We start from the raw sequence: 24,096 nt of genomic DNA, 5'->3' as shown, positions 1-24,096 counted from the left end.
GACAAATAGTTGTGCTGTCCATCTGGCTGGTTTCTGTCTCTGTAGCCTGGGAGATATAGGTCATTTATAGGACAGTTATAGTCAGTGGCGAACTTAGCCCTTTGGGGGCTCCAGGCGTATTACATTATAACAGGGTCCGCGGGTGGAATTGTTGACGGGCGGATGAGATTGTTGACGTGGGGGGGGGGGGTTGCGGGCAGACGAGATTGTTGACGGGGGGGGATTACGGGTTGGCAGAGTTGTTGACCGGGGTTACGGGATTACGGGACAGTTGGCATAAAGACCGTCAAAACATGAGTAATTAGACATCCCGACACTACTATTAATAAATAATATAAAGAGGGCATTTTGGGGGCCCCATAAGGCCTTCTATGGGCTCCAGGCAAATGCCCGGCCGCCCCTGGTTATAGTGTGTGTTGCCTCACATTTTAATCACGAGTAAAGCCAAAACAGCTAATTTGTCTTTTATATATGCCTTCACTTGTTAACTGTTGACTGCAAGTCCAGCCCAGTCATGAAGCCCCTGAGTTAATATGGTTTGGAAACAGCTTGCATGCTAGCCATTTCTGTTAACTGAAAATTATTTTACAATCATCCAAAAGTTAAACCATACCAAAGCTTTCCAGCATGAGGTCATAACTCCTCACTTCTGTCCTCATACCTAATAGAGGAAGCTGTTGGCATTCTGTTGCCCTAAATAAAAGTGACCATTTCCCAGAGAGAAGTAATGTAATCCAGCGAAGGACAAAGCTCAAATTGCCCTTAATGAAACATTGTTCACCATGAACAATTCTGAATTTACAACTCAATGTGCACAACAAGTTGAAAAGATATGTATTGAAATCAAAGACTAAAAATTCTCACAAAAGGGGCCGTTTTATTCTATAAAATGACAGGAAGCAACAGAGGTATCTTGAACATATACACTGCTGTTGTATACATATTTTTTTGCAATGAAGTAATATCTGCTTAACTGTTTAGTTGAGTTCAATTCAATTCATTCATACACACATAAGCACCGTGGCAAAAACATTTGTGAAGGCACTTGTGGATGGCATTCCAAACGTTCACAATAGTAATACTAGACATTGCATCCAGACCCTTTCTAGCTCTGCCCCGGTGATGCCATGACCCCGAGAGGGCAGTCTCATCAATGCACAGCAAACACCGCTGAGACCCCGTTTCTGTTTGTCTACTCGTGTTCACACAGGGGGGAGATGGAGAGGGCCGAGCGCTCTGTATGTTGAGAGGCTCCTACCTCATTGACCGTTTACATCCTAGCCTATTGGAGCATAGCTGACAGGACAAAAGGGGAAATGTTGTAGGCGGTTGTCAGTGGAGAAACACAGGATATGTGGTGGGTTGTGCGTGTGTGGGATATATATATATATACACACACATTCACATAAAACGTTGTGATTGTTGGTGGCCAACAGGTGCAGGCCGGTAGTCAGTCTGGGTGGTTCTCTGAAATAAATTCCCCTCAATTCCCCTTCCTTTGGCTTCATGGAAGGACCACAATCTTTTTTTCCAGCTTCTGTTTAGGAAAAATGTAGCGCTTCATGACATCATCCAGCTCCTCCAAGGCCAGCTGGGCGTGGAGCACGGTGACCTGATCCGGGTCCGAGCGCACCGCCCACTTGAGCGAGCGGTACAGATCCAGGAGAACGTCGCCGAGAACCTGCAGGTGAAGAAAGGTACAGATGCACGCACAATCAGTAGGAGGATCAGAGCGTACAGTATATGTACGAGAGGCACAGCGGTTCTGAGAGAATGGCCAGGCGGCCGGGGAGTCAAAAGAGGTATACTTCAAAATAAGTTGGTTTTATTTCGGCTTGCTGAGACCGAAGAAGTCTTCTCACACAGATTTGTTCTATTCGGTTTGGTCACTCATTCGATTAGTTTAAATCAGATCATAACAAATTCCACCTCCCCATCTGCAGAGAATTTGATATAATCTTGGAGGCGCCAGAAGTTCAGAAGAAGAAGCTTGGCGATGATTGCGTTTCTTTCTTTTTGCCGTTTTCGTTCTTACAACCTCTGTAAATGTATTTACCACATGAACTAGGCGGGTGGCTTGAAGCTCATCATGGAATGGTGATGCATCTCCAGAGATTCATCCTCATAACAAACAAAGTTAAGGAACATGAAACTCGAACGCATGTTAACAAAGAGGTCGATGTCTCAAAAGACCTTGGAATGATTTATTAGCTGTGTCCAACACACAACTCAATGCAAGTTTTGTCTGCCAGTCTTGGCTCTGGGGATTCCAGCCCGTCCTGGCCTAGATTCAGTGTAGTACAGAGAAATCCTGCTGCCTTGAAGTCTCCACCAACATCCTCCCATTTGTCCACCGTGACTCTTCCCCACCTTCAGCCGACCACTCATGCACCCGCCCAGATTCACTCCCTCCCTTCACCCCTGGGTGAAGGTCTGACAGCGCAGCCTCTGTTCCCATGTCCCAGTGTGTCATTAAGTTATACTGCAGCTGGACAGTTTCTGCAGCCTTTGCTTCAGCAGATGTTGGGCCTAATGACAGGACCAGGACTGCTACCTACCTAGTGGTCACCAAACGGCTTGTTGAAATTCACCGGGCACACAGGGTGGGTCATTACAACCATAACCACATGTCCAAAATGACATGTGCTTATGCGTACTGCATACATGTTTACTTACATTTTGTTACTTACAAAAAAAAATACTTACTAATTATATTACTAGCTCATAATTAAAATGATCACTTATCCATGTATTGTATAAAACTGTCAGTTTCCTGAAATTATAATGGGCCATTTTGTGTCAGTGTTTTCTGTTTATACTGCAGGCCTTATAATTTGCTTTATTAATGGATCTAATTAACTTTGACGTTTCTCACAGTCAAAAAAGATGCAGCTTGTCATTAATCCCATCCTAAGCATTAGCATGGTCGACAGACCAAGCAATGAACTGTGTGATCGCTGGCTCAGCCATCTTATATTTTGTACAGCTGTATAATACAGATGGAGGTACTGATTCACTTTGCTTTGGGTGGACTTTCCAGTGCCACGAGGTATCTCACTACATGCATGCAGAGAGGGGGCGGATCTGATGTGTTTTACGGGCCATCTTGAGGGCACCTGCTTGGCGTGTCTTTAGTGAGAAACCGCCTAGTGTCTGCTTCCTAAAGAGGTCTGTTACCACAGGGAAACTGGGACTAGATTACTGGTTTAGAGGGGTCTCTCTTACAACAGAAGGTCAGGGCTTTTTTTCTTTTACCCAACAGGTGCATAACGTTCTGGACTAGGGTTGGACATCGTGAGGGAGTTCACCCGATGTGTCTTTGGCTCTTTTAGTCTGTGTAGACTAATCACTGCGGTAACCATGGAGGGAATGTGTTCCAACTAGGGTCCATCGCAACTTTTGTTCGGTAGCAGCTGAACACACAAGGGTACCCCCCACACGCACACACACACACACGGTCATACTTCACCAAACGCCTCTTTTTGATGTGATCCATTGTGTCATGTTAGCACACGTCTCACTAGAGTAAAATATTAAATGAGTGATTGTAGGACCAGTGTGAGGGTGTGAGTCGGCCGATGCTTTGTGTGTGTAGGAGCACTGGATCAATTTGAGGGAAAATCAATTTCTGCGATAGGGCCTCGGCCACGGCTTTTACTCAGCGTTTTTACTCTTACATGTACAATTTAACCATGTACCTTCACATGCAATATACTGCATAGCAGGGCTTTCCTCAGTGGCCCCAAGAGGAACATGGCAGGCTATCAATCACATGGTAACAATTAATCACTCAGTTTCCCTCTTTGTTCAACGGGGAAACACCCATCAGGTTGTTTTGGTAGTAAAACCTTTTGTTACATAATTCCCAAAGCATTTCCCTGGGGCAAAAGACATTAAAAAAGAGTGCTATGAGAGAGTGAGTGTGTGTGTGTGTGTGTGTGTGTGTGTGTGTGTATGTGCGTGTGCGCTAGTGAGTGAGTGAGAGGAAGTGAGTGGGTGGGATGGAGTGAGTGTGCACTTGAAAGTGTGAGGGTGACTGAATGAGAGAGTAAGTAAGACTGAATGAGTCAGAGAGGGTGAGCGATCGAGTGTGACTGAATGAGTGAGAGAGGGTGGGCGAGTGAGTGTGACTGAATGAGAGAGAGAGGGTACCTGGGTGGTCTTATCACTGAGGCCACGGAGGAGGAGGGTGATGACATGGACCGCCGCCCTCCTCACCTCAGCCTCCTTCTCCGTCCTGATGAGCGCTGACAAACAGGAGCTCAGCTGGGCACACACACACACACATTATTTATTTCAATACGAATATAAAATATAACGATTAAAATGCGTGTCAGACCAATTAGTAATTGAATACATAATATTTAGAATAAAATGCTATTGGGAATAGCATTGCCGCGGGAATTTATATGGAATAAAACAAAAAGAGGCCTTCGATGCCTTGCTGTGTAGCCAGTATTGTTACAAAGGAGTCTAGGAAAAATGAATCCGCAGACATAAACTCGACATAAAATCTGTCTACAGTGTGTCTACAGGGAGCCATGTAGACGATGTGTCACTCTGTTCACAACATGCTTGCAGTAAGCACATTCAGGAAGCGCGCACACACATACACACTAGCAGTAAGCACATTCAGGACACACACACACACACACAGTGAGTAGTAAGCATACCAAGGGCATGCACAAACACACTGTTAGCAGTAAGCATATTCAGGACACACACACAAACCATGCTTGTAATGTGTACCTAGGACACACACACACACACACACACACACACACCAGAAGCACATTGAGGACACACACATACAGATAACGTAAACATAGGTGGAAAGGTGGAAAAGTAGACTGGGCTGACTAGGCAGAGAGTAGTGTGGGCAGGTTCATTTATATCAGCCCGGTCCGGCTAACCAACAGGGCTGCTTATTCATGACACCCGGCTACACACACACACCTCAGAATCTAGATTTAAACATCTGACCACGGTGCTGTCCCTCAAATATACATATACACCATATAGAAGCTTTCCTGCTCTCACTCACTCTCCCCCTGACCAGATCAAAGAAAAAGAATGAAAAGTATTCCTGGTATTCTTTAATCCAAAAACATTTTCAGTTTACTTTACAAGTTTACTATTTTAGATTCAAATATTCCTTGGGTGGAATTAAAATATATATATTAGATGAATAAAATCATTTATTTATTCATAATGTATTCATCTGGACATCTTTAGCTCTGCTATGACTGAATGAAATTCAGACATTGAAATGTGATGGACGAAATCACAGCGGGAACGAAAACTAACTAAATGTGAAAATAAGCGTGAGTGCATGTGTGTGTGTGTTTGGAGTGTATAGCATGTATATAGCTTTTGTGAGTATAGTACCTTGAGTCATTTTACTTCCTCAGACAATCTTAAGAAAGAATGCCCACAGCTGCTACCGTTTGACCTATGACACACACACACACACACACACACACAGTGTTCCCACCTCCAGAGCCAGGGGTCCCAGAGCGTAGTCCAGCCTGTGGCTCAGCTCCCCCAGGTTGGACAGGGAGCTGGCCCGCACCGTGGGGTCCTGGTCCCGCGTGCCCTGCAGGAAGGCCACCATGAGGGGCCGTCCCAGGTGGGGCGCCAGATCACCTGGAAGGGGCGCGACAGGGAGAAGGATTATTTGACAATAGTGCCTCGTGACCATACAATGCAGGGTGTAGTGACTAGGGCTGTCGGTTCTGGTCGGTTGGCCGATCGCTATGCACTTGTCAGGCCGAGTTCTCATTGGTCGGACAATCGCTGATGATCCTTTCATAGGGAAAAAGGCTTCTTAATCCGTTTAGGAGGACATATGCAGGCCGATATGTTTTATTTTTGATTGATGGGCTATATTGTCTTAGAAATAACATTACATTTGAATAAAAACAATATTAAAGGCTCCGTAGTCTCGGTTACAAATGGTTGCATGGTTTTATAGACGAGAGGACTTGTAAGACAGGGGGTCCAAACACCCTAGTTTACACAACTTTGAACTCGCCCAATTTACAGATGACTGCTAGCCTACTGACAGGACATTTACTCGCTTACAAACTCATTTACACCAAGTCAAAAAATGTGTTGGTGTGGCAGCATTTGTTTTTAAAAGGATGACAAAAAATGTGTTTGTATAAGTCTTTTTTTTTTTTCATGTTGTCTGCCACTTTCCGTCAACTTTCATGCTATACGCCCGATAGGCTTTGAGTAAGAATGCATTAGACTTGACACCTTGGCATGCATCGCAGCGTCCGCCATTGGGAGCCAGAATACCAACACAGAACAAAAACCTGGATTGACTCTTCCAACGCGTTTCCTTTCTACTATGCGACACTGCTTGGCGTGGTGCTCTGGGGCTCTTCTGGGGCGTGACCTGCTTTACATTCAAGCTCTGCCCTGACGGAGCCGGACTCAGCCCAGGAGTGGATCTGTCATCCACTGACTTCCTCCAAACAGCACTCAGGTCCTTTTTGGGCTACTGGATAGAGTAGATAGTAGTAGTGCACTGTGGCCGATTAAGTTAATCTAGAGATCATTTATTTGTATTTCCCCCCACCGACTAATCGATGAGTCATAGAGTTGGTCGCATTTCTTGCTTTGGTGGACTACAGCCCTATTTGTGACACCCTAGTCTCTGCCAGCTGCTGTTGTGGTGTGCCTGTGCGTGTGTGTTTGTGTACGGGTATGTGTGTGTTGGTTTCCGTTTGTGTGTTGCAGGATGGAGGGTCAGTGATTGCTGATCAGCCAGACCTGAGCCCAGGTGTGGCTCCTAGTACTTAAGTGCCAGTGGAACGGCACTCTCTCATCTGGCCCGACCAGACATGTCACTTATTGTTAACGTGTGAAATTAGCAGGGAAGCCGAGTCGGGTCGTAACAGTGTCATTATGGGATTTGTGGTTCATCAAGTCCATCAACTCAACCGTTTTTTTTTTGCATTTTTTCCAAATTTCCCCATAGTATAAACACTAGAAGAACTAGCATAACAGGTTACTGATGAATCACATTCATTGATTCGAGAATTTAAAAAAAACCCGTCAAAAAGAACAGACAAATTCCCCAACTCCTTTGTGGTTTTCAGACACCCAACGCATAACGAAAGTAAGATGGATGATGACAACACCATTGATCAGTGGTGTTGACAACTCCGGACTACAGCTTTCTGGCCGTTAACAAGTGGCAGAATAAACACAAGGAAAGGAAAAATGGACAAGAGAGAGAGAGACACACACAGTGAGGCTCTCTGTGGCTGAAGTGACTCCCCCAGCCAAGTGCAGGGAGAGTCACACACACACACACACGGGGGCAAATAGAAACCATGGAGAAGAGCGAGGGCTGGCCGACCGGCCAAGTTGTGGCTCTGTCTGGCCATGGGCTCTGTCTGGGCAGATCATTTCCCAGCCTGGCCGTGGCGAGTGCCCTACAGCTGGCTCCTTCGCCCAGGCTCCCAAACCCACACACACACACACACACACACAAACACACGGTCCCATTCAGGCCGTCCCACATCAAGTTCTGAAAGAGAGCCAGCAGTCTCGTAGACTCAGAGACACAATAGCACTGATGTACCCAATGGAAAACGTAATGATTTTAATGAAGTTAGAGTGTGTGTGTGTGTGTGTGTGTGTGTGTGTGTGTGTGTGTGTGTGTGTGTGTGTGTGTGTGTGTGTGTGTGTGTGTGTGTGCGTGCATGTAGCCTCAAGGAGGCATCTTTGCAGACACGCACAATAATGCATGACTGTGACAAAGTAGATGCATGCCTCCAGCTGCATCATGCTTAGTAAGTCAAACGCTATAATAAATCTGCGTGGTATCACCCATCCTCTCTGCATTTGCATATTGGACTTCGCCCCACCATGTGTGTGTGTGTGTGTGTGGATTCTCTGCAGGACCAGCATCTTTTTTCTTCTTCAACATTTGCTTCAATACTCTAGTCAATTAGGAGAACCTTGTTATTTATTAAGACACATGCTGGCAGAGCTCTGGCTTGGCCCGCGCAACTGCTGACTACTGAGGAGTGAGACAGCCGGCATTTGGGGCATACGGGGTGAGCGTACAAACATGGAGACACACTGCTCTCTGTCTCCCCATCTCCATCTCCCTCTCTCTTGTCTCTGGCTGGCCGGCTGTGCCTGCTTGGCCGAGTGTCTGTCCAGATCTTGATGTTATGGATTTCAGTCACTGGATTGTGAGCGGTCAAAGTGGTGCAAAGGCCAGTCTCACATACAACATCAGAGTCATGTCCCCCATCCCCCCCCACCGAAAGCAAAAGTAAAAACCCAAAGCAGAAGGCAGTTGAACAAGTTTTTTTTACCCCCACCAACACACTGGGTTCCTTCTGAGCACAGAGCTTGCCCTGTGCCGTTAGCAGTCAATATGGCCCGGTGGTAGTAACTAGATAACTATCGCAAGCAAAAAATGCTTGTTGATGTGGTATCATGGGGGTTTGAAGAACTACGCAGCATGTTCACATTATAATCACTTTGAAAGCAGCAGGAAATTTGAAGTTAAAATGTTATCTCTTTTTCAAAATACATCAAATGATTGTCGATGTAACCGTGGAAATCCTTTTAGAATGACTTTCCCCCCCCCCAGATTTTTACAATTACACATGCGTATCCCTCTTGAGCAAGTACAACCAGTCTTCATTTTAGTCAGAAGTTAGAACCCCAAATTAAATCAATCAATCAATCAATCAATCAATCTATCTATCTATCCTGAGAGATTAATGAAAGCTTTCTAGTCTTATAGGGCTTGTACAATGTGAAGTCACATCGCAATGACCCCCTCCATCTCGGAGGTATAGGAGCAGAACAATGTTAATGGACGTTAAAGTGTTTTGGTTATTGTTTAGTAATTAATATTGAAACGATTTGTCATCATGGAGTGACATTGTTGTGTTTGAAACTGCAACAGAGTTTCTGCTGCGAAAACAACGTTTCGAATAGCCTAGGATAAGGTATATTTCTTCATTTTTGTTTAGTCGTTTATTCAGGACTTTCCATTACTACAACTCTCTTGAGTACTCTCCAAACAGCAAAAAAAAATCGAATGCACAGTATAAAAAAATGGTGGTGATTTTGTAAGCTAAATATTACATTTTCTAACAGCGTAGAGAGAGGTAAGAGCATGTGTATGTGGGCCTGTTCTTTGCCGTGTGTATGTGCGTGTGAGAGCGGTGTGTCACACACACTCACCCATGGCCCGGCTGGCCCTCATCAGCACCTCTCCGACCTTGAGCCGTGTCTCCAGCGCGTGCTCCCGGTCGGGGAGGGAGGGCTCCTTGAACTCCCCCATCAGCCTCTCCAGGATCCTCACGGGGAAGGTGTCCGCCAGCGCCGCCAGGCCTACGCCCCGGCACAAGTCATGTTTACGGAGGAAGACAAAAATCAATGACCCCCCGACTGAATCGTTCAGCACGCACGGCGAAACGCTTTCTTCATCGCACATTTCATTGAGGGCGACGGATCGATTCCTTTTGCAGTAAAACAAAAAAAAAAGGCAGAAAAGGAAATGCAACTAACAGAAAACAAGGGCCGAGTGCTTAGGAGAGGAGGGTGTGGAGCCTCACCTTGAATGGCTGACAGGTACACAAATGTGTCGTCGTGTTCCAGGTTTTCCAAGAAGAGCTGCATGAGGACACACACCAGCATTATATGTTGGATATAAACATAGATACACAAACATAGTGAATAAACATACAAACACAGACATATCAAACAAATAAAATACAGCCAAGGGTTTCCCCGGCAGTAGCTCCATTTAGTTGAATGTGTAAAACAGACACAATAGGACGGTTATCAAAGGGAATAACCCAAACAATGCCCTCAGGTGAAGAGACCAGAGGAGCTCTGGAGCGGGGGGACTAGAGGGGGGCGGGGGGGATGAAGGGGTTCATTAGAGGGTGATCTGGGAAAAGCAACCAGCACCGGCTCTCAGACTCACCCCTATCAAGGGTCTGATATCAAGGGTCTGGGGGGGGGATCGATAAGAAGCCCCCCCATGGGCATCATGAAGGAGCTGTAAGGTTGAGGGGAGCAGTAGGGGGGTGGGGGGGGGGGGCTCTTATACTGAATAGTTAATGGGTTGTCATTCTTGTCTTGCTGCATCTGCCTCCTTAACAAGTCCCCGGAGAGCCCAGGCTATCCTTGTATCCCCATCCCCACCCCCACACCCCTCCTGCCCTCCTACTTACCTCCCTCCCCAGTGTGTAGGATGGACCCTTTCATATATCAATCACAGCATACCGTCTTCCTTGCGTGTGCGAAGCACCAATGAAAATAAACTCTTGCTATGCAACAATGCACTTTGTTGTGTGATCTCTACCCACCAGGAGGACCTTTTCCTGGGCCCGGAGCGCCTCGGCGTGCCTCTCCTGCACCATGCGCGTCAGCCTCCTCAGGGCCACCGCTCTCGTCGGCACGTCCGGGTCACACGCCTCCAGCAGCCAATCGGAGAAGGCTCGGGGGGGCTCCGGCAGCGGCGCGGGGCGGCCAGGCCTCGTCGCGGCGGTTGGCGCCGCGGATCGGGCGTCACCGTTTTCGGGGGGGCTGCCGTGGGCCCGAGACGCCCCGATGTCTCCGGGAGGCGGCGGCGGCGGCAGTGGATCAGTGCGCACGGTGGTCGTTTCGGCCGCTTGGTCTGCGGCAGGTCTCGTAGCGGTGGGGGGCGAGCGAGAGGGGGCCCGGGACGGTGCTGTGGTGCGTTCTCCGGGGGGACGCGAGACGCTCCTGCCTTGCGTCGCATTGTAGACGCCCGGGTTCCCTTCGGGGCCGGGGCCGGCGGACAGGCTCTTAGGCCTGTAGGCGCCGTGGGTGGCGATGATGGCCCGCAGGTCACCCGCCAGCCCCTGGATCAGCGGCTCCGGGTGCTGCAGGGAAACCACCTCCAGGGGCGCGAGCAGGCGGGTCATGCAGGTGTAGTCCTCCGCCCCCAGCTTCTGTTGGGGAGGGAGCGGCACAGAGGGGAGGAGGAGGAAAGGAATAGAGATAGAAATGTATTGGGATGAGAGCAGGATGTTGTTGTTGTTTTTGGGCTAGCGAAAGGAACTTGGCCCAAACTCGGCAGGGCTTGTTCTGCTGTCCTCACTCCACCATTGACTAAAGTAATTAGTAGGGAATGATAACATAATAAGATTATTATTGTCAAAAACAATTAATTATTCATGACTTAAATCGGTATAACAGTGAAAAAACAACAAAAAATACTAGGGATGCACCGATTGTGAAATTCTGGGCCCATACCGATGTTTAAAATAACAATTTGGCCGATTGCTTGTTATTTATTCCACCTTTACATGCACATTCTTGCCTTTGACCTCAATGAATTGAAAATGACAACTTTTCATCGGATTGCTCCGGACTCACCATTTGTACTGCTTCATCGAATCTGTTTGGCGTTTGTGTGTGCGTGTGTGGCACGCGTATCCTGGCTTGTGTGTAAAAACACTGGCTCCGATTGGCTACCATGAAACATGACTCTGCCTTAGCCAATCATAATTGCTTAACTCGTTGTTAAACCAGCCGGGCTCCTCACTAGCAGTTTGTGTGTGCAGCCAGGGGTGCGTTCGGATTACTCAGTTTATTCAATCAATTCATAGTAACACACCGCATTTAACGGTCAGTAACGGTAACGGCGTTGTAACAACAGAAACAGTAATTAGTTAGATTACCCGTTACTGAAAAAATAACGGCGTTATTACAAACACTGATCAAATCTCATTAGCCATTTGAAAAGCAGACATGGAGAAGTGTACAACGATTACCTAAAAGCCGATAAAAAACGGAGAAATGAACGGGACACCAAGAAAGCACAAACCACCACCAGCAAGACTCAGTCGATAACCACAGCATTTGAGAAAGGGAAAAAAATCCCCACGGACAGCGCCAAAGCTAAAGGGATCACTAACAAGGTCATGGAGTTCATCGCATTAGATGACCAACCTTTCTCCGCTGTGGGGGATGTGGGGTTTCAAAGCGAAAAGGGTTTTGAGTGAAATGTCACTGGAACATGTCTTACAAACTGCATATCGCTGATCTTTCTCCAAGACAGTGAAATACTCCCACACGACCGACATTTTCTTTCACTTTAATTTGTAAACAAACCACACGTGTGCACGGCACCCGCACGCTTACGTCATCACGCCAGAGGCGTGTCCAGCCAGCGGCTGTTATGGGTGGTATTATTAGTAGCCTTCCACCTGTTGCATCTTCTCCGAAACTGCAAGTCAGACCGCAAATAACCAACACAACATTTAGCCAGGGCAAAATTGATATGACACAACAGATAAACATCGGCCACTGCCATCGGTGAATGTCATCTTATTTTCCAGTAGGCCGATGGCAGTCAACAACGCGAATATCGGCCGATACCGATGTTCGTCCGATAAATCGGTGCATCCCTAAAAAATACATTACCAGTAGCAGGAAAATAATGATTGCGATAAAGTACTAGTAATAGCAGTATTAATAAGAGTAGGAGCAGCAGTTTTTACCTGTGGTTCAGAGAGCAGGGTGGCCACCAGGCCCATGGCCATGCTGAGAGTCTCGCTCTCCACTGGGTGCTCAGTGGTAGGACCGGCCTGGCCCAGGCCCGCACAGGCTCTCTGGAGCAGGGAGACCACAAACTCCACTACCTAGGAAGGAAGAAACCAATGAAAAAAGAAACAAATGTTCAGACCCAGAAACTTGCTCTACAAAGTAAAAGATAAGTGAAGCCAAAAATAAAATGTAGCCGGTTTCCAATCAGTGAGGTAGTTTTCTCTCGCTCAGAATGGTCCCGTCTGGCAAATAGTCAGCCACATAACCAATGCAATTAAACTCTTTATCAAGCATATTGAGTTAACCAGTCATTCATCCAGCCAGCTAATGACGCAGCCAGCAAGCCTTTCAGTGTACAGCCTCGCCAGTTAGTATGGGCCTGATTGTTTGGTGGGGAGCACCAGAGAATGGGCAGAAAGGCTATTTCTGGGTGGTGGAGTGAAATGGCGCGTTTTCAGGGTGACAAAGGCCCCCTTGGGACGAGAAGGGCTTTTAAAAGCACCCTGAAGGGGGGCTTTTTCCCTGAAGGCTGTGCCATCAGAAGACATCATGTCCCTAAAGAGCTTAACAAGCACATTTCAATGCAAAGTTTCAAGGCTGCCAGTTTGCCCTATGAACTTTTGTAGAGATATTTCTGCAGCCAAACAATATAAACAATCTAATTGGCCTTCAAAAGCTCCTTCAACAACCAGGTCATGGGCAGGCAGCGTCTATTCTAGGTGAGCAGTAACTGTGTCAGCATGACTGTGTTTTTGTTTTATTGTGCTTGTGGGAGTATAAATACATGATACTCATTTTAAGTGTGGAATAAAGCGTTGGAACATTCTTACCTAGGGCTATGAGACCCAACAGGTTTATATATCTAAAAGTGACATGCATCCGATTCTTAGTTATAGTACAGGGTTATTTTGTCTAAGAAAGTAATTGTTTTGTACCTTAATTGTTTATGTCATAGAGTTTGAGGTCACCAGTAAGTAACTCTGCCAGAACACAGCCAGCCATCTGGATCAGTGGGCTTTGTAATTTGCCAAATAATACACATGGCTACATCTTAAAAAGGCAAGGCAACATTCAAAAGGGTGCAACGACAAAGTACATAAAGCTTTCCTACATCCCCTACATTGAGCCCTATGTACTTGGAATATGTTTTCACATGTTGAGTTTAGGCAGATACGTCTCAGAGATACGACCTCAACCCTTTAATTATCTCTGACAAATGTACTTGTAATAAACCATCTGCCACATCACATCATGTGACCTGATTAAGTTGAATGGTTTGCAATATGAACCGTGCTTGTAGTGGAATCACGAAGCTCAAGTCATATGATGTCCCTCATACCAAATGCCAGACACAAGCTTGCTGAATTCTTAATTATGTCTACGTCCACTTTGTCTAAGAATGCTTTCCTGCTCCTCACATGCATCATATTTGCATTTTATATGCAAGGAAAGTTAATCATGGCGGGCTGTCCCATTATTGGAAAAGAATTGCCACCACCCCCCAAAGTACATAATTTTCCAATAATGTGACAGAGTCCAGAGTGCTTTACTCCGCTTATACCACAGTCACCAACAATGATATTGATGTCAGATAGTTATCTATAATGTCAATGTTTTTCCTTCAACTTAAATCAGCCGAAATGCAATTATTCTTTGAGCATTCTGTATTAGTATTGCTATTAGTAAGGAAACTTCTGGTCGATAGTTCCATTTGTCCGTTGCCGGTAATGTTGGATTAGTAGCAAAGTGATTTGGAACTGTGTCCCATTATTGAGAAATAATACACAACCATCAAACGTAACTGACCAATCCGAATCAAGCATTCCACTGTAGATCAGCTGTTGAACGTACATTAGCAGAGAGAATGCTGGCAGGTCATGGAACCCACCCAAATGTGCTCCGCCCCCCTCACCTGTGTGGTCTTCCTGAGCAGCGCGGCGTGGGGCAGACCCTCACACAGCGCCGCCAGGGCCTGCAGGAGGGCCAACCTCCGACCGCCCGCAGCGGCCCGGCCCGACTGGTGCTGCTCCACTTCCAGCAGACTCATGGTGCGTAGGTCCACTTCCTGCTCCTCCCCGTCTTCCTCAGCGGCCCACATAGTCAGCTCCTGTGTCGGAAGGAGCGGCGGTTTAACTGTGTCACGCTTTAGTGTGTGTGTGTGTGTGTGTGACACAATGGTCGTGCTTGTAAGTTTCTCTTGTCTCTGGGCAATGTGTTTCTATATGAGTGTGTGTGTGTGCGTGCGCGTCTTGTGCATGTGTGTGCGTCTTGTGCCTGTGTGCGTGCGTGCTGTACCTGCAGCAGCTCCAGGAAGAAGTCTCCCGGCAGGTCGCTGTCCTTGAGCTCAGCCAGCAGCAGCACCAGACACTCCACCCTCCGCTGCTCCCCGGACACGCGCTCGTACAGCTCCTCGTCCTCATCGCTGGGCCTGGGGAGGGGCGGGGTTAAGACACACAGAGGTAGGGACCTGATTATTGGTGTTGGAGCCCAATGCGGGCTCGCCACTTTCAGTCTCACCAGAGAACTCAAAATGCACATGATAAACATGGTCTGTTCACTGATCTTGAATTCATAAGCATGAAACAAATAAGTAACACATAAAACAAATGAACAAGACACCGACAGACCAACAGACAAACAGACAGACAGACAGACATACAGTGTGCTACCATGCAACCCCCACCTGTCGGTCTCTCTGGGAGCTAGCCGAACCCCTCCGTCGCTGCCCGGGGTGAAGTGCAGCTCAGACGGCCCCCGACACTCCTGCCCACCCAGGCTACAGAGCCCCCGCAGCACAGGGAGGACCTGGGCCCGTTCTGCATGACCCAGGTACCACAGCAAGATCTCCTGACACGGGGCGCTGTGGTGCATAGTAAAAAACACATAGATTAAACATACATGATACACACACGTATTATCTCAAACTCAACTAAAACATTAAGATAGGGGCGCATTATAGAGTGATGGCTAGTGTTTAAACTTCCCAACAAAGAGTTATGGGTTTGAGCCCCAATATCTAACTGTACTATCTTAACTATCCTTGAGAATTGTAATTATTTACTTTTAATTACTTTTAAATAATTTTAAAATTATCTCAATTCACTGTACGTCGCTTTGGAAGAAAGCACTTGCTAGATGACTAAATACTAAGTAAACAGAGAACCACAAAGAATGCAGTACCTCATCCCTGATGATTCTACCTTGCTGTATGGCATAGCTCAAATAATACACAGTGGCATCTGCAAAGCCGCGAGCAGTATGACTCATGTCAACTTAAATGCGCCATTAAAACTTTTAAATCAAATAAAAGCATTGGTTATGATCTTTCTCTTGAACCCACCCCCCAACACACACACACACACACACACACACACACACACACACACACACACACACACACACACACACACACACACACACACACACACACACACACACACACACACACACACACACACACACTAAAAGGCCAGTGTTACTGTGTACCGCAGGTGGGAGACGTTCTGCTTGGTGAAACAGAACAGGCTGAACACGACAGGCAGCACCTGCTTCAGTGCTGTCAGCACGGGGCCCGACGTGCTGTTCCCTATCACCCAGATCTGGAGCACAGTCAGGTATGGGCACATCACAATAGTGTTCAACAATAGAAAAACAAGTGTGAAATGTTGAGTGACGGGTTAATATTTCTCCTGCGATAAACAAAACATACATTTCCTTGCCAAGTGATTCCGACAAACAAGCTGAGACTTCCAGTTCTCACCTTGTAAACATCGTCCACACATCGGCTCAGCTCCCACTCGTCCACAGAGGCCTCGCCTGATTGGGAACAAAAGGAACTCAAACACTACAGACATCGTTCCACACATATTTATCTACCTACAACTGAGCTTTTCTATCAGATTTTACTCCATGACAATGTAACGTTACATTGGTTGGAAATAGCCTGGGAACAATAGCATTGGCAAATCCTGTTCACCTCTCGCTTCCTAAACCATATACTATAATATAATCGATTTAAAAAAGGGATACACCGAGAAATCTGTACATTTGCCTTTGCCTGTGTTAAAGAGAGTCATCATTGTGTGTCCAGAAGGGGAGTTTGCTGGGTTAGTATTCGCTTTCCGTCGGCTGCTTCAATTGGCTTGCAGAGTTACAGAAGCCGAGCCACTTTTGATTACTTTCCAACGATTTCCAATGTGTCCCGAATAGTTGCTTTTTTGAAACGAGTTCCATTTACAACACAAAATCGTACTTAGTCTACAAACACAACCGATTCTCAGCAGTGTGATTAGTAGGCCAGCTGTGTTGCACCGCTGACTACATGATCAGCGGCCTCTGGTTGGGTAGCCTTAGCGAAGGGCAACCTGTCAGCGGCGCATCACAGCCGACCTCAGAAGCACAGCAGCAATGCTTCACTTTTTGAAATTCAACACCTCGTATGAATCGGGGTGAGACGGGCAGACGCCAATTTACAGTTATGTAGATATATCCCTCTCAGTTTGACAAGAAGTTGTTTAAAGCAAAATTAATTAAGCATTTGGGTCAATATTATTTTTATAAAATTTAAAAATATATATTTTTATAAAAATTTAAAAAACAGAATACTTTACTTTCCATTTGCTTCACTCATTATCTCTACTTAACAAGGAGAGAACATTTGTAATTTGACGTTCCCCTTCACGAACCAGCATCAAGCAGTAAGCGATACCATGAGAGCAGTGTAATTCTGACCGGTTGCCATGGAGCAGCAGCGCTGCAGCGGTCCAAGGAGAGGCTCCAGGAGGTACTGCTGTCCAAACTGTGGTTTCTCCTCCACTATGGTGAGCGCCACCCTGGTGGCAACGCGCTGGAATTGCCTGGCGGTCAGTTTGTCTTTGAAGTGCAGCAGTTCTATAATCTGGCCATAGAGAGTGCAAATCAAGATAAATATGTATTGTATATGTAAATATGTATTTCACATACGTATATGGGAATTAAATGAGCAATTAAATAAAGCCTTTATATGTTTTGACGTGTATATAGGTATATTTTGATTTTGAATAAAATGTAATTTACAATGTGTAGATGACTCAGTCATAGGTCAAAACAACATTTATTATAAGAGAAAACAAGCATGAACTGTGCCTTTATATATGCCACATGTGAGCATGCCTCCGTCTGTGTTTACCTGAGGGCAGACCTGTCTGTAGTAGAGGTCTGCTGAGACACACTGCTGAGGACAGGCCACCAGTATCCTAGCAACACCATCACACTTCTTCCAATCTGAGTCACCCCCTGGTGGGCACAACGGAGAACCACAGCAGTAAGTACTCTCAGATGAATGGGGACAAATTGTCAGAAAGATCACTCGCTACAGAACATCACCCGTAGTCCGCAACCTGGGTGTCATCCTGGACCCCACCCTATCATTCCAGACCCACATTAATAACGTCACAAGATCTGCATTATACCACCTGAAGAACATCGCACGACTCCGACCCTCACTCTCAGACTCAGTTACCGAAACCCTGATCCACTGCTTCATCTCTACCCGCCTGGACTACTGCAACGCCATACTCACTGGTCTCCCCTCTAAAACCCTGGACAGACTGCAATATGTGCAGAACTCAGCTGCCAGGGTCTTAACTGGCATTAAACCCTGGCAGCACATCACCCCCACCCTGATGCGGCTCCACTGGTTACCAGTCAAGTTCCGCATTAAATTCAAAATTGTACTACTCACATACAAGTCCCTTCACTCTCTGGCCCCCTGTTACCTCTCTGACCTCCTCCACCCTTACACCCCCCTGTGGTCCCTCAGGTCCTCTGACAAGGACCAGCTGGCAATTTCCGTGCCAATTGCGTGTCCGCCCCCACTCTGTGGAATCAGCTCCCCCCCACATCCGCTGTCCCCCTTCATGGAGACTTTTAAAAAGCACACGAAAACACACCTTTTCTCTGAGGCCTATGACCTCTAACTCACGACCCCACCCAGCGCCTTGTGCATTTGCACTCTCACTCACTCGCCTACACACACACCCTCACCTCCCACTCTTGTGAATCGACCTTGAGTATCCTGAAAGGCGCTATATAAAATCAATTTATTATTATTATTATCAACATTCTCATATGGAGATGGTGAATGGCATAATGCACCATGTGGGCCTCAATAATTAATGTATGCTTTAATCTTATGTTGCAGTTGAAAATATATGGCAGAAAGCAATGTACCATGTTTAGTTAAACGAAAATACATCTTATACATAATCAAACGATTATTTTTTTATTGGGCTTAATCATCACATGGCCATTAATACCACTATTGAGGGCTGGATGGTATCACCCCATTAATAATGAAAATAGTATTTTTTTCCCATATCGTCATAACAAGATACCATTGAAATGTGTTATAATACAGAACAGCAAGATTCATCCCAAGAATGCATCACAGTGCTTCTAAAAACCCTGTTTCATGTTGTCGGCTCCCAAGCTGGCTCCCTTGGTTCCCTACCTGTGCCTCCCTCCAGGATGGCCCTGGCTACGGCCTGGACCCCGTGAGGCTGCATCAGCCTGGCAGACAGCAGCTGGCCACACAGGCGCCGGAGCCAGGCAGGAGTCGCTACTGCTGCCGGCCTGCTTGGGGCGCCATTGGCCAATGCTGTTGAGGACACCTGAGTAGTATGGTAGACGAGAGACAGAGAGAATAGAAACCAATGCTCATTTTAATTTCAGAAGTTTATTTATAATCTAAAGTTATATCCTCATACAATTAACTCTGGATTCTTTATTATCATTATCTACATTGTAATCTCAACCTGTTTGGGTCCACCTTGGAGTATCAGCAGCTCCTTGATTACGATGGGCTGATAGACTGTACCCAGAATGCTTTTCAGGGCCACCCTGCAAGCTGTGCGTTCTTCCAGATTCAAGTCCTGAATTTGTTAAGAATTCAAAACACAACACGCATATTAAACTATACCTTCTCCCTAATACACAAAAGTTAAAAATGTATGTATATAACAGTGTATTATGGTTATACGTATAGTAATAACACACAGTATACCGTTTATATTTCAATTACAACACTACAATATATAGCATACATTAAGAAATTAAGGTATAGGTTTGAAGAACCATGCTAGTTGAATGTACCTACTAGATTAACTACGACTACTGCACTGGATAGGTGAAAGAATGCATGCTTTAGACTCTAGAGAATGCCTGTGCATTCCCAATGGTAATATCAACAGATATGGCTTCTCAGTCTTTTGTGTTAGAAGGGGTGTTGCCCCTTTCTGGTAAAATTACAGATATTCTGTGCTGCCAGAATATCAGGTGATTTTTGTATAAAGTTTCATGTAAAAGTAGTCTTTCAGAACTGGAAACTCCTGAAGGGATGCTGAATTTCAAGAGCCCTTTGTCCAACTGTTATTATGCATCCTAATCTGTTTCTCTCCTTTTCTGGCATCCCCAGATCAGAGTGGCAGTCACCTTTTCTTCTGTGGCCTTCTGTGGCCTAAGCTGTCAGGAGGATTCCACAGAACCCTTTGAGGTGTAGGGTTTATGGGTTTGTATTGTCCTCTACAATATGGAGGTCAGGCTTGTCTGTGGCAGGGACAATGTGGCCAACAAACTGAAGTTATTTTGCTTTTGTAAAGGATATTATTAATATTATTATGATTATTATTATTATTATGATTATAGGTTCAATTATGTTGTCTGCTTTTTCTCCCTCTATCGGTCTCTGTCTCTCTCGCTCCTTCTCTCTCCAGTTCAGCCATGCTAGCTGAAGCTGACATCAATCAAGTGTTCTGCCGGACCTAGCCAGGTGCAGGAAGCTGTATGGCTGGTGGCTTCTTTGTTTATTAGTGAGGGAGATCCAGATGTCATGTTTCTACAGTTTAAGTGGTCCGTCATCCCCACGCATCCCCTAGCGTTTGTCATTTTTGTGCTTTGTTTTCCAGCTCTCCCAACCTTACTATAGTTTTATATCAAATCATTTTTTGTTCAAAAGAATGTTAGTTTTTTTGGTACAAGTTGTAATATGTCACCATCTCATCTGGACAATAGTAGAATCATAAGTGGCCATCATTGCCCAAAAAGCTTATAGACTACTGCTAGTGCATATCAATTTTGACATGACGGGCACATTCTAAAATAAGTTTGAAATACCAGAGAGGACACATAAAGAATTACATGCTGACACATAACTGGGTTACCTTGGCTCCCTGGGAGCGCTGCGGCTGGTGACCCAGCTGGCACAGAGCAGCCATGAGGTCTCCCAGGTGACGGGTGAACACCAGCGTGGCCAGAGACGGCAGCTCGCTCAGTCGCAGCAGCACCCTGGTGGCAGTCAGCAGCCGGCGCTCTGCTGGGGGCGTGGAGGGTGCAGCTCCGTCGCGTCGCACCAACCCCGCCAGCAGCGGGCCGAACGCGGAACGGCTCTCCAAGGCCAAGCCTACCCCGGGCACCAAGTGAGCACAGAGCCCGAGGGAGACCGTGAACTGGAGAGCGGCGGCCAGCGTCTTCTGCTGGCTCACACTCAGCACGTCCGGCGGCAGGGGCGGGGCAGCCTCGGGGGTGTGCTGATTGGCCGCCGGCGAGGGTGGAGTTTGCTCGAAGAGCGCCAACTGGGTCGAGAGGTGGCGGGCGAGGGTGAGCAGCAGGAGGAAACACTCCTGAGCAAAGGCCCAGGGGACATCCTCCTCTGCTTTGCTACAGAACCAGGCCGCCCCCGTCCTCTCCTCCTCCCTCAACGCCCATGCCTCCTTAAGGCTCTTGTCGCTCTGCAGCTGCTCCAATAGCAGAGCTCTGTTTGTCCGCAATGCCCCCAAGATAGCGTCACGCTGGGATGACTGAGTTTCTCGCACATGGGTCTCTGGTGGAAAAAAACGCAAAACCAGTACAGCATGTGATGTAGGATTATGCGTCAATAACGACAGAACGTACATCTTAGCCTGGAAATAAGTTGACATCCGTTATATATTTTTTATCCGGCTTTCGATAGCTCTACACAGGGCAGAGATAACGATCCAACTAATATAAACAAACTGAATATTGAATAAATAATCAAATCACCTCAAATCAGGGAGTTTCTCTTTGCAAGTTGAATATTCACAAAACCTTGTTTCCGCAGTGTAGGTAGAGATGCTGATCTAGCAGAATATCCCAAAATAAAGCTCCTTAAAATACAATGAAAATAGACTGTACCGGTGATTAAGGGCTACACAAATACAATTGAATTGAATTGATAACGGGTTCAAATACATGTCGACTGCATTAACTGCAGCAACGTATGACGTGAGTACGAGTAATTTTAACATATCGTAGCACTCTGTTCAGCTCCCCCTCGTCAACAATTACACCCGCGGACCCTGCTATAACGTATGCACTACAAGATTCTACAGAATCTCACTCCGGCCAAAACCCAAAAGTTGGCAGCCCTGCTAACCACAAAAGCATCGATGAACATATGTAATTTGTTTAATTGTATAGTATATGTATATGTATGTATAGTCCGGTGTCTCATTGAGCATTGACTCTTGGGTATTCTTACGGTTCTTACGGCTTAAGGTTAGAACTGGCAGATGTCAAATTCACCACTTACCACTGAGTGGTTTTGTCAACACATTTAACGCTGAGATGATTGCTGAAGTCATGTCGCCATTGTCAGAAGACTACATGAGTCTTCAACAAGCCATTGCAGACTGTTTACCACCTAGCCACGCTGCTACGATATCGCAAACACGGCGCGTATATACTGCGTCACAAAACTCCATTCAATGTGAAACCGAAACGCGGAAGTAAGTTCACAATAGTAAACAAACAGGGGATGAGTGCTTGGATTCAGTTTGTCAGTCTCTAAATACCACTAGATTGATAGATATATATTTGAGTTATTGTTAGTAAGTTTGATTTTTTTAGATCCCTGAGAAGGTGATCCCTGATTCCTACTCCTGTTCAGATGGTGGCGGCCTCGGTAATGTACAGAATAATTGTTTGCAAACCGCAACCACACTCCAAAAGAAGAAAGTTGACAACCTAACCGGGTTTCCCCCCCTTCTTCCCCAAATGAACAAAATACGTATGTGAGTGAAAGTCAAGTGAAGCGAAAGAGTGAACATCTATCCATATAGCTACCTAAATATATAGGAATATATTATATAAGCAACCTTCAATACATGTCTCTTACTAACGTTAAGAGACGCCTTGAAATATGTATTAAGTTATAGCTAATACATTTTTTAACCTAACAGCAGTGTATTGGTTATGTATTCAAACAGCAGAGCATTTTAAATCCACCAAGTAGCTAGAACGGCAAGCACAAAAAGCAAGTTAAGACATTGTTTCTTATTTGCACTTTATTTACATCATTAGCGACGTTACCAAATCATACAAACGACTAACAAATCAAATAAATAACTTAAATACTTAACTTAAACTTAAATACAATTTCAATTAAATATTGCAATAAATAATTTACATAGCTTCACGTTATAAGCTTTATAACAGCCTACTACTATATGATAGTATACCAGTATGTATTTGATGACGTTGTCAACTTCAAATGGGACGATAATGACGTTAGCGATGATAAACAACGGGGTCTATAACGACTCCGGCGCGATCTTCATCACACGTCAGATTGCACTTTAAAACAAATACAACAAGGTGAATCCAACCGATTGTACATTTAAGTCGTATTTGCGCAAGTGCATCCAACGGCCACGTCTGCGTAGTACGGAACCAGCCGGTATTTACCGGCTTTTTTGCCATCCTCGCACAGCTCCTTCCTCAGGAACAGCTTGGTCTGTATGACCGCTACAGAGTTGTAGGTGGAATCCTCTATTGGTGTGTTATCCTCGCATTTGATCAAGATACAGCCCTGGCACAGGCACTGAGCTACAGCAATCGTCTCCGGGAATCGGCCCTTTTGTGTGTCATACCTGCGGGAGAAAGGGGTAAAACCTCGTCAATGACATCTCCGCTCGGCCACCCATGCAACCCTTCGTGGTGCGTAAAGAGAGAGTGAGCGAGTGACGCAAGCGAGGGAATGTCGACGGATATGACTTACACGATTCGCCAGGGGGAGATGGAGCGGTCCTTCAGAGATGTGCCTAAACCCGCGTAAAGTCCGACCGGGCATTTTAATGGGGTCGCCTCTGGTACTATGTCTGTAGGCTGGAGATTGAGCCTTTTCATAGCTTTTTCTTCCAGCAGTCCTTCATCAAAGCATGGTAACGACAAGGACGTCCGTACAGTCACAAATAAAACGCCCAATGACAGAATCTGTGAAGGGAAGGAACATGTCAATACAGATTATGCACTGTGTGAAAACATTAAATTGATTGAACGTTGAAATTGAAAAAAGTACACTATAACACTATCCATTAAATGAAATATCTTTAATTTGATATTTAACTAAAGGTATATCCTTACTTTGATTTGGGAAAAATAACTTAAATAAATAAAAATTAATTAATTATCACTCACCTGCATTACGCAAAGGCCAAACATGTCCATGTAGTATATAGGGTTATTGTTGTGTGT

General features: G+C 45.8%; 2 protein-coding genes across 2 annotated transcripts; both read right to left on the bottom strand.

The window, feature by feature from the left end:
* Positions 1-863: 863 nt before the first annotated feature.
* tango6 (transport and golgi organization 6 homolog) lies at positions 864-22,280 on the bottom strand. Its single transcript, XM_084477922.1, has 18 exons — positions 22,154-22,280; positions 20,766-21,424; positions 19,362-19,478; positions 19,058-19,217; positions 17,735-17,841; positions 17,299-17,464; positions 16,328-16,383; positions 16,054-16,166; positions 15,251-15,427; positions 14,863-14,995; positions 14,480-14,674; positions 12,522-12,662; positions 10,359-10,967; positions 9,600-9,657; positions 9,226-9,375; positions 5,495-5,646; positions 4,153-4,266; positions 864-1,681 (listed from the first exon to the last, which is right to left on the bottom strand). Exons 1-18 carry the CDS (start codon positions 22,203-22,205, stop codon positions 1,505-1,507), a joined length of 3,336 nt encoding a protein of 1,111 aa, XP_084334048.1. The 5' UTR covers positions 22,206-22,280; the 3' UTR covers positions 864-1,504.
* A 959-nt stretch (positions 22,281-23,239) lies between these two features.
* Positions 23,240-23,886, bottom strand: il17c (interleukin 17c; the record flags this gene model as incomplete). The annotated part of the gene is given in 3 exon segments (XM_084477865.1): positions 23,240-23,492; positions 23,621-23,865; positions 23,869-23,886. Coding segments are annotated over 3 exon segments (516 nt in total).
* Positions 23,887-24,096: the final 210 nt, after the last annotated feature.

This window comes from Micromesistius poutassou (assembly GCF_964030765.1).
Source record: "Micromesistius poutassou genome assembly, chromosome: 13".
NCBI lineage: Eukaryota > Metazoa > Chordata > Actinopteri > Gadiformes > Gadidae > Micromesistius > Micromesistius poutassou.
Note: the sequence above shows the minus strand (reverse complement) of the source record. Positions and strands in the feature narration are given on the sequence as shown.